This window comes from Notolepis coatsorum (genome assembly GCF_963971535.1).
Source record: "Notolepis coatsorum genome assembly, chromosome: 8".
NCBI lineage: Eukaryota > Metazoa > Chordata > Actinopteri > Aulopiformes > Paralepididae > Notolepis > Notolepis coatsorum.
The window spans coordinates 101,593,307-101,607,946 of NC_140172.1; the positions used below are offsets into that span (position 1 = coordinate 101,593,307).

Sequence of the window (14,640 nt, forward strand, 5' to 3'; positions counted from 1 at the left end):
ATTCTATAGGGGCTGCATCCCCAAAAGCATGAAATCAGTTTTGTCAGTTTACACTTAATCAAAGATCATCTCACTACTGAAAACTATGCGCAGGTTCCTTCCTATATCAACTGTTGTTTTGTTAAGACTTAAGAGTACAGTTTTCTCCATTAAATTCATATTGAATTTGGACCTTCTATATCTGTATGCACTGAAAGACTTTCTCCTGGACAATCTTCACGACGCAAGATAGTAGAGAATGATTCAAATGACATGAATGTTATCATAAATTATGTTACTATTTCTGCATTCCAACACAGACAGACTGAAGGGAAGTCCAACGTGGTGTTTGTACTGTATTGTAGCTTTTGTAGCTTATTTTCCTATGACGTTACTATGGAAACAGAAAGCTTATTGTTGTTGTGTGAGAGCAAGGATGAATGTAGCTTGTTCTTGCTGAAAAGAGATTGAGATTGTAAATCATCTGATACATGTAATATCTAAGTATTGTCTCTTTAATTTACCAAACAGCCATTGCAATAGCTAAAAAACAACAACAAATTTAGTTTTGACAAGCTAAACCCCCTCCATGAAATCGAGATCTTCAGTTTACTGTCATAGTGAAATAGGGCACTTTGAATGTGTAGTTTAGGTTGTAATGTTGTAAAACAGCGACCTCTAGGCTCCCCATGGTATTGCACTTTGTTTAAATTTTTAGTTTTGGTCTGATGTGTGGGTTGGAGTTCAGTGGGGATAGGAGAGGCTCTTGTTGGCCACACCTCTCTGGCCACACAGGCTTTGCCAAGAGAGGTCAGGAGAAATTCACACTCATGGGTCTCTTTTGCCTAGAGGTCGCTGTTCGACAGCATTACAGACTCTACCTTTAAGGTGGATTATTATCCCAAACGCTGTTCATGTTGTAGTCTTTCTGCAGAGCACGAGACCTGTGTCGCTGTAAAATGGAATTGTGACGCAGACAATCGACTAAACATCAGGGAGATTTTTTTTTAGATGCTGTTTGGTTTATTGTTCAGTACATAATTATACATCTTAACTGCCATTTATGAACAGGATGTGCTTGAAATGAAATGTAAGATAAAAGCTTTTGATATTATGTTCAAATAGTGAAAAGAAGGGGAAAATACATGAAAATAAAATTATTCAAATATGGAATCAAATGTATTTACTCCTCTTCTTTTGAATCCTTGAGATGAAGAACCTATTTTAGTGGTATTTTTAGTCCTACTACGCTTGACATACAGGTGTAGAGCTCTGCATAGGAGAGCATGTCAGTTCAGATCACACTCCTACACAAATTGTCTAATAGATGCACCTATACTATCCTCTTTGGGCAGAGATGTTGTTGAAACGGTATAATAGGGATAATAGTGGGGAAGCTTAGCTCCAATTTTCAACAGAATTGTGAATTTTGTGATAAAAGTGTGGAGCTTAACCCTTCACTACCACACTACTACTACAGTGTGGTAGTGAAAGGGTTAACATTCTGTAGTGTGGTTGTGAACGGGTTAACCCTTTGTCATGTGGCAGTGAAAGGGTTAACCTTCTGTATGAAATCTGGATATTGGGCCACTGCAATACGCCCCCTAGTGGCCATGGCAGGTATCAACATTATTAGATAACTTTTTTTAGGGGGGGCTGTAGCACCCCTACATTTCATATCAGCCATTAGGAAAAGACAGGGGAGAATGTTACCTTTCCAGTGACACCAATGTTATTGTTCTAGTCCAAATATAATCACATATATACCATTCAACACCCTGATGAAGGCCGAAACATGTCGGTTTATTTTAAATTCTCTAAATAATGTGAGCCATAAAATAAAGGCATTTTAAAACTTGTAGAGCTGCCTTGGATCTCAACTTTTTTATATACCATTTTACATATTGAATGTCTCTAAATGTACTGGGAACTTTTTCAACATGCATTGGTGACATTCAATAATGTAAAATGACATATCTTTGGTTCTATTTTGACTAGAATAATATTGCTATCACTGGAAAGGTAACATTCTCCTCTGTCTTAGTGTCTTTCCATAATGGCTGATATGAAATTTAGGGGGGGCACGAGTAGGGTATATCTGCAGAGCCGCAAGCCCAACGTCTGGGCGGGGCTTTGTGGCTTGGACTAGGTTTGAGGCGGGTCTTCGTGGCTTGGACTAGGTTTGACTGCGTGGGCGGGGCGTCGTGGCTTGTACCTTGTTTTGTTTCCTGTAAAACCCGGAAGTAGTCAGTTTGTGCTGTTTATTTTTAACCTTAACCCTAACCTTAACCTTAACCCTAACCTGCAACACGGAACACAGAAATGCAAATGTTGTCGAGTCTTCACTGCTTGTAAAAATAAACAGCACAAACTGACTATTGCACAGTCAAACCGAGTACAAGCCCGAATGCACAGTCAAACCGAGTACAAGCCACGAAGCCCCGCCCACGCACAGTAAAACCTAGTCCAAGCCACGAATACCCGCCTCAAACCTAGCTGGCTTTCAACCTAGTGTCTATGGCCGCATCACAGCAGCACTAAAACCTCACGATATACAGTAGCATTCCCTCTTTAAAGGTGCTATAGATAAAACATTTACGTACAGTAGAGTAATCTTTTCTTTTAAATAATACATCCGCAGAGCTTTTAGAAAGGTGCAGAATAAAAGTATTGCTTTTCCTCCAAATAAATTATTGATTGACAAATGTATAATAAAAGAAAAAGTAACGGGTCCAAAATGAATGGTGTTGTTTACATGTTGTGTGCATGTAATAGAAGTAGATACTTCCCATTTCCCCTTGTGGAATGCCCTTCCTGCTGACTTGTCGTACAGAACATGTAAGTCACTTTGGATAAGAGCGTCAGCTAAATGACTAAATGTAAATGTAAATGAATGCACCTGAATGTTATCTATAGCACTTTTAACTATAAATGTATACAACACTCCAATTGACAGGCTTTTCAAAATTCGGTTTGAAAACATTCATCGTATTATTACTGCCGCAGTATTCGGTTCTTCATCTCAAGGGTGGTGCTCTATTCCAATATTAGAAGGAGGATTACTGTATTTTGAAACCTGGAAATGTCCAGCCTCATCAGTCCTCCCCATAGAATGACATAAGCAGGGGTATAAAAAGTACCCAGAAATTATACTTACCCAGGGGCGTCATTCTGGTATGGCAAGGTGTGGCACTCGCCATACCTTGGCAAATTAAATTTTTTTTTATTTTTATTTTTTTTATTATTACAATTTTCTTTCTGTTGATTTGGAATTCGAATGTCAACATTATGAACGAAGCTTCGAACTATTCGGTACAGCCCTAGCATGTTTTGATATTGTCAATTATCTCACTTTTACTAGGTGACTTTTACTATAGGTGACTAACTGAAATATGCCACAAAGAAATTGGAAAATGGACATACAGATGTTTTTAATCAAAGGGCAGCAGAGACAAGTGATACAGGGACACAGGTAAGGTCTTACAATGGCTTAGTGATTATAACAGTGCAGTTCAGCATTCAGTAACCCATACTTTTTGTGAATGTGTTTTTGATACTACATTCTGTTGAACACATACCCCAAAACCGTACCTAAGGAAAATTGGCTCAATTGCAAGAAAAATAATAGACAGTTATGATATTACATTCTGCATAATTTGTATGCAAAATATTGTGGTTCCCTGCTTTAGTCTGTTGAAACATTTCTATACTAAAAATGCTTGTGTAGTCCTGTGTCATACCTAAATGTCGTATAAGTGAATTGTATAGAAACAACTCACCAAAAGTGACTATTGCGCAACTGATTTGACAAAAAAAATCCACCAAGGGGGGGAAAGTATCTGGCTAAAAACACACTTGAGTAAAAGTCAAAAAGTTTCTACTTTTAAATATACTTAAGTACTAAAAAGTTAAAGTTAAAACTTTTTTCTAACTGTCTATTCTTCTGATAGCAGGTGTTTAATCAAAGATCCTCGCTTTCTAGTCTTGCACAAGGACCAATCAGCATGGGTATGGGCGGGTTAATTTTCCATTGATGGGGATTTGATTGGCTGTTTTTAAATAAAGTGCGGCCGCAGGATTAATAACATTAACGTTAGTTCGGCCAGAGAAACAAATATACTAATTAAAATAGTTGGACCTGCGAGATTTGTACTTTGTAGGTCTGCATTTTAAATGTAAGGAGTCAAAAGTATGTTTTTTTCCCTCTGAAATGTAATTGAGTAAAAGTACAAGTATACAAACCTAAAAGTACAAATCCCCAAAAACAGTACTTAAGTATTGTAACAAAGTACAATTATTCAAGTACTTTACACCCCTGGTGACATGTCAGTCCTCCCCTGCTCCGCTGCCCATGCTGTCCAAGAAGGCCAGGGGCCGCACCTTCATGGTGGTGTGTCTGAGAGAGTACCAGAGGCCCTGCCAGGTCCCCCACACCACCCCGTTGTCATACTGGCCCTTGTACGTCCCACCGCGGTAGTACTTCCCATTCAGGTTGGCCGCGTGACACCTGGAGAGACGGATTATAGGGTACATGTGATGAGATGGCAATAATCTGATTACAGAAATGTGGTAACTGTAATCTGTTCAAATCTGTTTTCCGTCATCGACTAAAAACACACTTCTTCAATCAATATCTGAAATGAAAAAAACTAACAAAATGAAAAAAAGAAGTACTAATCTTTGTACTGTCTTTTACTATTATGCACTCTGCTACTAAGGAATCTACTTCTATTACTACCTACTATGCCAATTATGCACTCAAATCTGTAGCACTCAAGTTCGACGAACAATGTTACTTATACCCTTATCTGCCAGAGTTGTACTCTTCCTGCTGACTTGTTGTACAGAACTTGTAAGTCGCTTTGGCTAAAAGCGTCAGCTAAATGATGATGTAAAGGTAGTAGGGGTGTAACGATGCATCGATTAATCGAAATTCATCGATTATAATGTGACGATTCAACTGCATCGATTTGAAAATGTTAGAATAGATTATAATCAAAAACAAATTTGTTTAATATTGTTGTTGTTTTTATTGACCTATAGTCCATTCATGCTGAGTGAATCAGTTCCCCCAGCCACATTTGTGTATTCAAAATCTTTGGGGAATTAACTGATAGAAAATTAATCAAATCTAATCGAATCGTGGTCAAATGAAGAGATTTCATGATGCATTGAATCGTTGCCTGAATAATCGTAATCGAAATTAATCGTTGTGAGGTTGCATCGTTACACCCCTAAAAAGTAGTGATATGCCAGATGGAGGTCTGAAGTGACTGAAATGTTGCATCTAGGGATATCGATCAGATACCAGGCTAATATGGTATCGGTATCTGAGAATTTCACCAATACTAAAATCTGATTCCAAGAAGCGTGTCCAGTGGTGCCACACGGATAAGTCTATACTATTTAGTAAAAGAGATGGATCAGATCAGTACTCTGTATCGGCCGATACAGAAAGTTTAGTACTCTGAATCAGTATCGGCAGTGAAAAAGTGGTATCGGTGCGTCCCTAGTTGCATCATTAAAATTATACATATAAATATGAGTGAAATAAGTGAACTTATATAAAGTGAAGATGGTGTGCTGGTACTGGAACAAACATCAGATCACATTTACATTTAGTCATTTAGCTGATGCTTTCATCCAAAGCGATTTACAAGTTCTGTACAACAAGTCAGCAGGAGGGGTACAACTCTTACAACTGAGTAACAATGTTCATCAAACAGTGTTGAAAATTGGGTGCTACAGTGTTGAGTGAATAGTAGTAAAGACATAGTATAGTAGGTAGGTAGTAATATAGGCAAAGATGATTATTTAGGGGGAAAGTGCATGATAGTAAAATACTCGTTTTTTTTTATCTCCTTCATTTCAGAGATTACAGACACTTGACATGTTCATGAAGAGGACAGTGCAGATATCAATGAGTGATTAGAACTGTCTCACCTATTGTACCACCATCCTGCCTCGTTCTCCTGGGCACAGCTGCCCTGAAGGTAGCGGTCATTGTCCTGTCAATTACATAATCATCATCATCATCATCATCATCATCATCATCATCATCATCATCACCACCACCCAGGGCAATTTTTTTTTATCAGCTTTTTCTCCCATTTTTCTATTTTTCTCCCATCCCAATTTTCGTATCGTCCAATTCTACCCTTCCCTGTCTCGAACGCTGTTAGGCCATGCCTCCCACAAGCCGGCTGCAATGTGGACGAAGCCTTACATCACGTGTCCCCTCCGGTACTCGAGGAAGCAGCCGTCGCATCTTTTCACCTGCACAGCGCGATCTCTCAGCGGCGGGGGTCTGCGTGGGAGGGACACGCCGCCCCCGTCGCTTCCTGATTCTGCTGCGCAGGCGCACCAACCGACCTGTAGGAGTCGCTGTCCACAACGTCCGATCCCCACCCATCAGCTTTCCCACCCCTAACACTGCCAATTGTGTTAGTATGAACGACCAGCCAAGCTGATAGCAATGCAGAGAGCTGGGCTCGAACCCAGCGTCTCCTGCATTGGTGGCGAGCGCCTTGCCCACTACACCACCTAGCCGCCCACACCCAGGGCCAATTATTAACATGGCTTTGCCAGCACCATCATCATCCTTATCATCATCCTTATCATCATCCTTATCATCATCATCATCATCATCATCATCATCATCATCATCATCATCATCACCACCCAGGGCCAATTATTAACATGCTTTGCCAGCACCATCATCATCATCCTTATCATCATCATCATCAAGTATCATCACCACAACTACCATCGTCTCAATTAGAAATTACAACATTATCATTGTTAAGGTCAGAACCACTGACTCCATAAAAATTTAAATGTTCAGTATTTCGACACGAAGCATCTCATAGACAGCTGGCCACTCTGCCTCTAGTGGCGGTTCACAGGCATGGCACTTTGACTCATGTTCAGAGAATCTGCGCTCATAATGCTTAACATGTTCCGACACTGTGTCCTCGTTAGCAGCGAGGTTCCACTATACCTGGTCCTTGGTGCTGAACTGCATGCCACTGAGGCAGGCGGACCACCGCTCCACCATGCCTCCTCCCCCGGCCAGAGCATCCCCTGCACGCCCACTGTACTGGCCATACTGGAGACGGTACCTGTCCTGGAAGGGGTGTCAGAGCAAGCAGTGTTACTTTTTGAGGATATATTAAAAAAATACTTATTAAAAAAATACTTTATGGAAAATAAAACATGTCTAACCTTCTCATCAGAGATCCTGAAGTTCTCATAAAAGGCATGAGTTCTCTGTCCATTCCAGTCCATCAGTTCTATCTTCACCAGGTTCTTACCTTAACGTAAATAGAGACGGTTTACAATAGAACGGAGCGTAACAGTAAGAAGCATTTTGTATGAAAGTATTCTGTACTTCTGTATGACAACTATTAAAGAACTTGAGAACTGAAGCACTTAAGTACTCTGATGTATGGCATGTACAGTATGGAATAGTGTTGTGGTGTGTTAGTGTAAACATGAGGGAGGAGTTAAAACAACTTAAAATAAAGGGTCATTCCAGTCTTTTTGACACATGGTTCCAAGTCATTCTTGCCTTGATACAGAAATCAAGACGCCCTTCTTTTTTTCATAATCTTTTACCGTTACTGAAAAAGAAAATGTCTGCCGATTCACAAGTTGTTTTCTGCCGATTCACTACTGCCCCTGGCTTCAAGTGTAACTATAAAATGTGTTTAAAACACCACATGAACTGAAGAAAGTCACCACATTTGACATTGTATGTGCCATCACTTGTTTTCTGAAAGGTTTTGCCATTATGATATTAGACACTGTATTAAGGTACCATAGAGCAATATTTCAAGGGGGGGAAGTCAGATGTGGTGACTTTCATGGGTTCATGTGGTGTTTAAGACACATTTTCAGATACAATGGAAGCCTGTGACAGTGGTGAAAATTACCTTTCAGTAACAGTAAAATATAATGAAAAAAACAAGGGCGCCTTGATTTTTGTGTCAAGGTAAGAATGACTTGGAACCTACATGTCAAAAAGACTGTATAGTGCTTTAAGATGCATTGGGGCGTTGTGGGGAGTGTTGCACCTGACCTTCTGTCAGCAGGGAGTGAAGGTGTTCATTCCCCAGCCAGAACTCATCATTCCAATGCTTTAATTCACCAAACCCGTCTTTGTAGTCCACCCAGTCTCTAGAATGACATGAGACCAGATGGGATTAGATGAGGTGGGATGAGACACAATTTGATTAACTGATTAGTTGACTTTGACAATGCTGTTTGGGGGCCATTATGGGCCATGTAATACAATCATAGTGTGTAGTTAGTTCCATAGTAAGTATCTATAGGCATGTTAGACTTTCTTTGGCAATGGGATTGGGCTATCATTAGGGCACAAGTACCTTGTGCTACTTTTATTATTAGAAAGAAAGAAAAAGGAAGATGAGTTGAGATGAGGTGAAACAAGATTAGATTAGTTGAGATGAGACACGATTAGATAACATGAGATTGGATGAAGTGAGGTGAGGTGAGATCAAATGAGATTATATTAAGTGTGATGATGTGAGGTGAGAGGAGATGGAATGAGATGAGATGAGATGAAAATCGATGGGATGAGATTCAATGAGAAGAGATGGAAAAAGAAAAAAGAAATTTCATCAACGACAAAACTGAGGAAAACAAAAACAAACCCCGCGAACTTTGGAAATTACTCAATAATCGACTAGGCTGCAGTAAAAAACTTAAAACCAGATTCTCAAACATAAACATAAAGACGGACAACACGCTCATCACAGACAAGCTGGATGTAGCCAATTACTTAAACATCTTACATAGCCACAACACTGGTAAACAAACTACCCTCCCACTCAGGGCATTATGGGGTAGAACACATAGTAGCATACTACAAAAACCTAGGGGTCCACAAAGACGACTTCAAACTTGAAATGGTAACAACCGATGAGGTACTCAAAATTGAGCGCCCTCCAACCTAACAAGGCCACTGGCCATGACAACATCCCCTCCAAATTCCTCAGAGACGCAGCAGCCGCCATCACCCCAGTCATCACTCACATAATAAACCGCTCTATAAAACAGGGACACGTCCCCAAGGACTTCAAAATTGCGAGAGTGACCCCTCTGCACAAAAATGGCAGCAAATTAGACCCAGGCAACTACCGCCCTGTTTCTATTCTTACCTCCATCTCGAAAGTCATGGAGAAAATAGTCTTCGAACAGGTCGAAATGTACCTGGCGGAAAAAAATCTAATCTACGAATTCCAATCTGGCTTCAGAACGTCCTACTCCACTGACACATGCCTCCTCTATTTGAACAACCACATCAAACAAGAGGTGGACGCGGGCAAATACTGCGGCATGGTCATGCTGGACCTACAAAAGGCCTTCGACACTGTCAATCACTCCATTCTGATTGACAAGCTAAAAGCAATTGGTTTTGATAGCTTATCAGTGAGCTGGATGCAATCCTACCTGGAGGGGAGAGAACAGATGGTAGAGGTAAACGGTACTCTATCCCCCCCCTCTCACAGTGAGCTGTGGTGTTCCACAAGGAAGCATACTAGGACCGCTACTCTTCCTAATTTATGCAAATGACATGTCGTCAGCCTGTGACTGCAACTTGTTCCTGTTTGCGGACGACTCAGCCCTGCTGGTCTCTGACAAGAACAAGTTGCAGGTTGAAAAAACCCTCAGCTCGGAACTAGGCAAAATCTGCATATGGCTCGCTGATAACAAACTATCATTACACATGGGCAAAACAGAGTCCATTCTCTTCGGTTCAAATAACAAACTAAGCAAGACCGACGGCTTCTCAGTTGCAGTGGGTGACAATATTGTCACAAGGAAAGACGAAATTACCTACCTGGGTTCCATCCTAGAGGCAAATCTTTCCTGTGACAAAATGGCATCCAATGTAATAAAAAAAGTCAACCAACGAACTAGATTCTTGTACCGGATCTCCTCTCTGGTAAACAAGAATACCCTGAAGACTCTGGCAGGAGCACTCATTCAAGGGTACTACGACTATGCGTGCACCTCATGGTACCAAAGCACCTCAAAGGCGCTTAAAACAAAATTACAAACATCACAAAACAAACTGGTCAGACTACTACTTGACCTTACCCCTAGAACCCACCTCACCCCTGCCCACTTTGACAACCTAGGATGGCTTAGAGTAGACGACAGAGTACAGCAACTTGCAATGGGCCTGGTCTACAAGATTACACTATACGACTAAGGTACCCATGTACATGTCAAAATACTTCCCAAAGGTCAGTGAATACCACAACCACTACACCAGAGGAAGCTCAACAAATCATGTTAAACCCAGATTCGGCTCAAACAAGGGACTAAATACGTTTCGCAATTATGCCACATCAATGTGGAACGCCCTACCCAAAGCTGTAAAGGAATGTGAATCCCTACCCACATTCAAAGCCGCTCTTTAAAGAGCACCTACGGGAGGCTGCAATTCTAAACTGGCCACCGTAAATGCCCAAAACCCCCACCACCTCCTAATAGACAGTCTCCTCCCCACTGCATGTATATATTCCCTCCCCGCCATATGTATATTTCTCTCCCACCCACCCACCCCCTCCTAATGTACAGTCCCCTCCCCATAATATGTATATACTCTGTCAGGATCTAGGGGTAACAGTACTGTATATTTGAATACCGTTTATGTCACAAATGTATCAGTACTAAATACCTATATGTCCCTATGCCATAAATGTCATGTATGTTGTGTATGTCATAAATGTCTATATGAATTGAAAAATGGGGGACCCTGATGGAAACAAGACAAACGTCTTTCTCGGGTCTGCATCCCCTTAACAATTGTGTGTATTGAGCCGTACTGTATTGTACCCATTCTGCAATCTGTTAAATAAAGTTTTCATTCATTCATTCATTCATTCATTCATTCATTCATTCATTCATTCATTCATTCATTCATTCATTCATGAGATACGATTAGACGAGAAGAGATGGGATGTGATTAGATGAGAATAGATGGGATGAGATTAGATTATAAGAAATTGAATGAGATGAGATGAGAAGAGATGGGATGGGATTAGATTAAATTAGAAGAGATGAGATGGGATTAGATAAGAAATGGAATGAGATAAGATTAGATGAGAAGAGATGGGATGGGATGAGATGAGAAGAGATGGGATGAGAATAGATGGGATGAGATTAGATTAGATTATAAGAAATGGAATGAGATAAAATTAGATGAGAATAGATGGGATGAGATTAAATCAAATTACACAATATTAGATGAGATGAATGAATGAACACTTTATTTAACAGATTGCAGAATGGGTACAATACAGTACGGCTCAATACACACAATTGTTAAGGGGATGCAGACCAGAGAAAGACGTTTGTCTTGTTTACATCAGGGTCCCCCATTTTCAATTCATAGTGAATTGCAAACATTTTCAATTCATAGTGAATTGCAAAAATGGGATTAGATTAGATGAAAAGAGATGGTATGGGATGAAATTAGATCAAATGACTTGACATGAGATTGGATCAAATTACATGAGATGACATTAGATAAAATTACACAAGATTAGAAGAGATGGATATTAGATTTGATGAGAAGAGATGGGATGAGATTAGATACAATGACATGAGAGTAGATTAGATCAAATGACATGAGATTAAATAAAATGATACAAGATATGATAAGGGATGGGATGGGATGGGATGAGGTGAGATGAGATGAGATGAGATTAAATTAAACTGGTACACATAATTCTACACCAAGGGAAATGATCACTCTGATGTTTGGCTTCCTGTGAAGTTTCTGTACTTTCTACTGATGGTTTCTATCTACTTTGGTGAAAGTGACTGTAGTAGGCCTACTGTCTGCACCTGTTGAAATCCACTCTCCCGTGTCGTCGTCGCTGGAACACCGTCCAGCCGCCCCCGTCCTCCATGTCACAGTAGGCCAAAAAAGGCTCCTGGTCTGGTCTGGGCTTGATCCGGTAGAAACCACTTGGTGGCTTCAGTCTGTCATACAACTCAGAACAGTCTAAAAACATTGTAAGTAAACGTCAAACACTAAAAGATTGCTAATTAACATCCATAGTGTTTTATACTGCAGTTTTGATATTTTTGGTTAAAATGTGCAAATGTAAGTACTATAGCACAAACAATTGAGTAAAATAATAAGAAATTACTGAATGATTTGTTCATATACTGTATGAATACTGCATGTGCTCTGTAGGTTGTGCATATGCCAAATTGACACTGTAGGGCTACATAGAAACTATTTGCTGAGATAGTGCGTATGATTTTGTTCTCCCCTTACCTTTGTCATGGACAATAATATTGCCTGCAGGCAGAAGTTGGTTCAGCAGTCCTGTCATGTTGTCTCCTGGCACGGCGTCAGGGTCTGGGTCAGAGTCAGACAGACTAGACTGAGGGGAACGGAAATACTTGTGCTTGTGCAGGTGGTCAATCTGCCACGCCCCGATCACAAGCTTGTTCTCCAGCCTCTTGATGCTGCGCCGCAGCCCTGCGAGCTCAAAACACGGCTCCATAGCCTAGAGGCAGAAACATCACATTTAGGACAAAGTATGACAATGACATTAGAGGGATAATTCCCTATTATGATGATGCTGATAGGCATTGAGGAGTCCTTTCTCAAAGCAATCCATGCTGTTCCTTGGCTAATTAGCCCCAGACCAATGCAAAGTCAATGAGGGTCAAGCATCTGTCTGTACAAACTAACTGAAGTTCTACTTTGTGTGTATACTGTGGATTACGTTTCAGTGAGCGTCAGTCAATTCATACAGACAAATAATACAGATTGACCCCACTGACTTTGCATTAGTTTGTGGCTAACTAGTGGAGCTAGTATGAGGAAAAGCTCTGTTGTTTTGAGATAGATACTACCAATTGACAACATCATTGGTAGCAAATAGGGCTAGGGTTTCAAAAACCAGAACTACCTTTAACATTTAATATCTATGGTATTCATCCAGTCAATACCAGCATCAGAAAGATATATTTAGGAGTCTTTCAGCATCACAAATATACATTTAGGAGTCTTTCACTTATAAAGTTACAGGTACAGTGTTTCCCATACACCATACACTGGTAAACAAGAATACCCTGAAGACTCTGGCAGGAGCACTCATTCAAGGGTACTACGGCTATGCTTGCACCTCATGGTACCAAAGCACCTCAAAGGCGCTAAAAACTAAATTACAAACATCACAAAACAAACTGGTCAGACTACTGCTTGACCTTACTCCTAGAACCCACCTCACCCCTGCCCACTTTGACAACCTATATGGCTTAGAGTAGACGACAGAGTACAGCAACTTGCAATGGGCCTGGTCTACAAGATACACTACACGACTAAGGTACCCATGTACATGTCAAAATACTTCCCAAAGGTCAGTGAATACCACGACCACAACACCAGAGGGAGCTCCACAAATCATGTTAAACCCAGATTCGGCTCAAACAAGGGACTAAACACGTTTCGCAATTATGCCACATCAATGTGGAACGCCCTACCCAAAGCTGTAAAGGAATGTGAATCACTACCCACCTTCAAAACCACTCTCAAAGAGCACAGTCTACGGGAGACTGCAATCCGAAACTGGCCCCTGTAAATGTCCTAACGAACCCAACCCCCTCCAATGTACAGTAAATGTCCTAACCCAATAATACACGAGACCCTCTTCTTGGGACCAAGTAAGGTTTCGTCGATAATCCAAAGTACATGAGTTACCCCCCCCCCCCACCCCACCACCTCCAATGTACAGTTTCCCCCCCTCCACCCCACCTGCCCAACCTCCTCCAATGTACAGTTTCTTAGTCAAATTATACTCTCTTTTTTAGAATATTTTTGTATCACAAACAATACTGTATTTGTAAATCTGGTATGTCATAAATGTATAGATGTAGCAGTAGCCTATTGTCTATCTGTATGTCATGTATGTCAATTTTCAATCAATCAATCAATCAACCGAATCCAATCAATTCAATATGAATTCATAATATTGTGCAATACATACTGAGAAGTGTGAAGGCGAAGCTGTGGCTGGGAACACCAGCGCCAGTAGAAGCAGCAGTGGCATGGCTGTAATGCTTCTCTTGGGCATCAGTTTTAAAGTATTACAAGACGAAATTGTATCCAACAAAATGTATAAAATACTTCTAACATTTGCCTTTTCAACAGAAAAAATAACACAATGAACTCTCCAAGCTTAATAAACTGCATAAACTCTGCTCTGAATCTTCTTCTTTCGTTTCCCTCAAGTGCAGTGTGTTCCTTTCTCATAACGAGTCTTAACGACTATCTGTGGTATTATTTATAGGTTCGGTCCGTTCTGCATTGTCCACATTAGACCGAGGGCCAATTTACAGTGAACTAGCGTAAACACACCGAACCTGCGTCAGTTTTACCTTCCCCACATATCAAGCATGAGGGGGTTGTGGGAGGGGTTGACTGATCCCAGATCTGCCTTGGGACACCTACCACTACACACGGTCTGTCTGGGGGAGTGACGTTGTAACTGTAGTGCGCACTCCATTCCTCACATACCAGCAGTATTGTTAACAATAAATATGATCTGAATACAAGCAGTGTCATTATGTAAATTATCCACACACCGATCTGACATCACCAGTAGC

At 40.7% G+C, this 14,640-nt stretch overlaps 1 protein-coding gene across 1 annotated transcript; it reads right to left on the reverse strand.

The window, feature by feature from the left end:
* Positions 1 to 3,393: 3,393 nt before the first annotated feature.
* Positions 3,394 to 14,219, reverse strand: fgl1b (fibrinogen like 1B). Its single transcript, XM_084320227.1, has 8 exons — positions 14,022 to 14,219; positions 12,302 to 12,536; positions 11,863 to 12,022; positions 8,060 to 8,157; positions 7,204 to 7,292; positions 6,980 to 7,105; positions 5,923 to 5,987; positions 3,394 to 4,486 (listed from the first exon to the last, which is right to left on the reverse strand). The coding sequence occupies exons 1-8, from the start codon at positions 14,106 to 14,108 to the stop codon at positions 4,306 to 4,308; spliced, it is 1,041 nt and encodes a 346-aa protein (XP_084176353.1). The 5' UTR covers positions 14,109 to 14,219; the 3' UTR covers positions 3,394 to 4,305.
* Between the last annotated feature and the right edge of the window lie 421 nt (positions 14,220 to 14,640).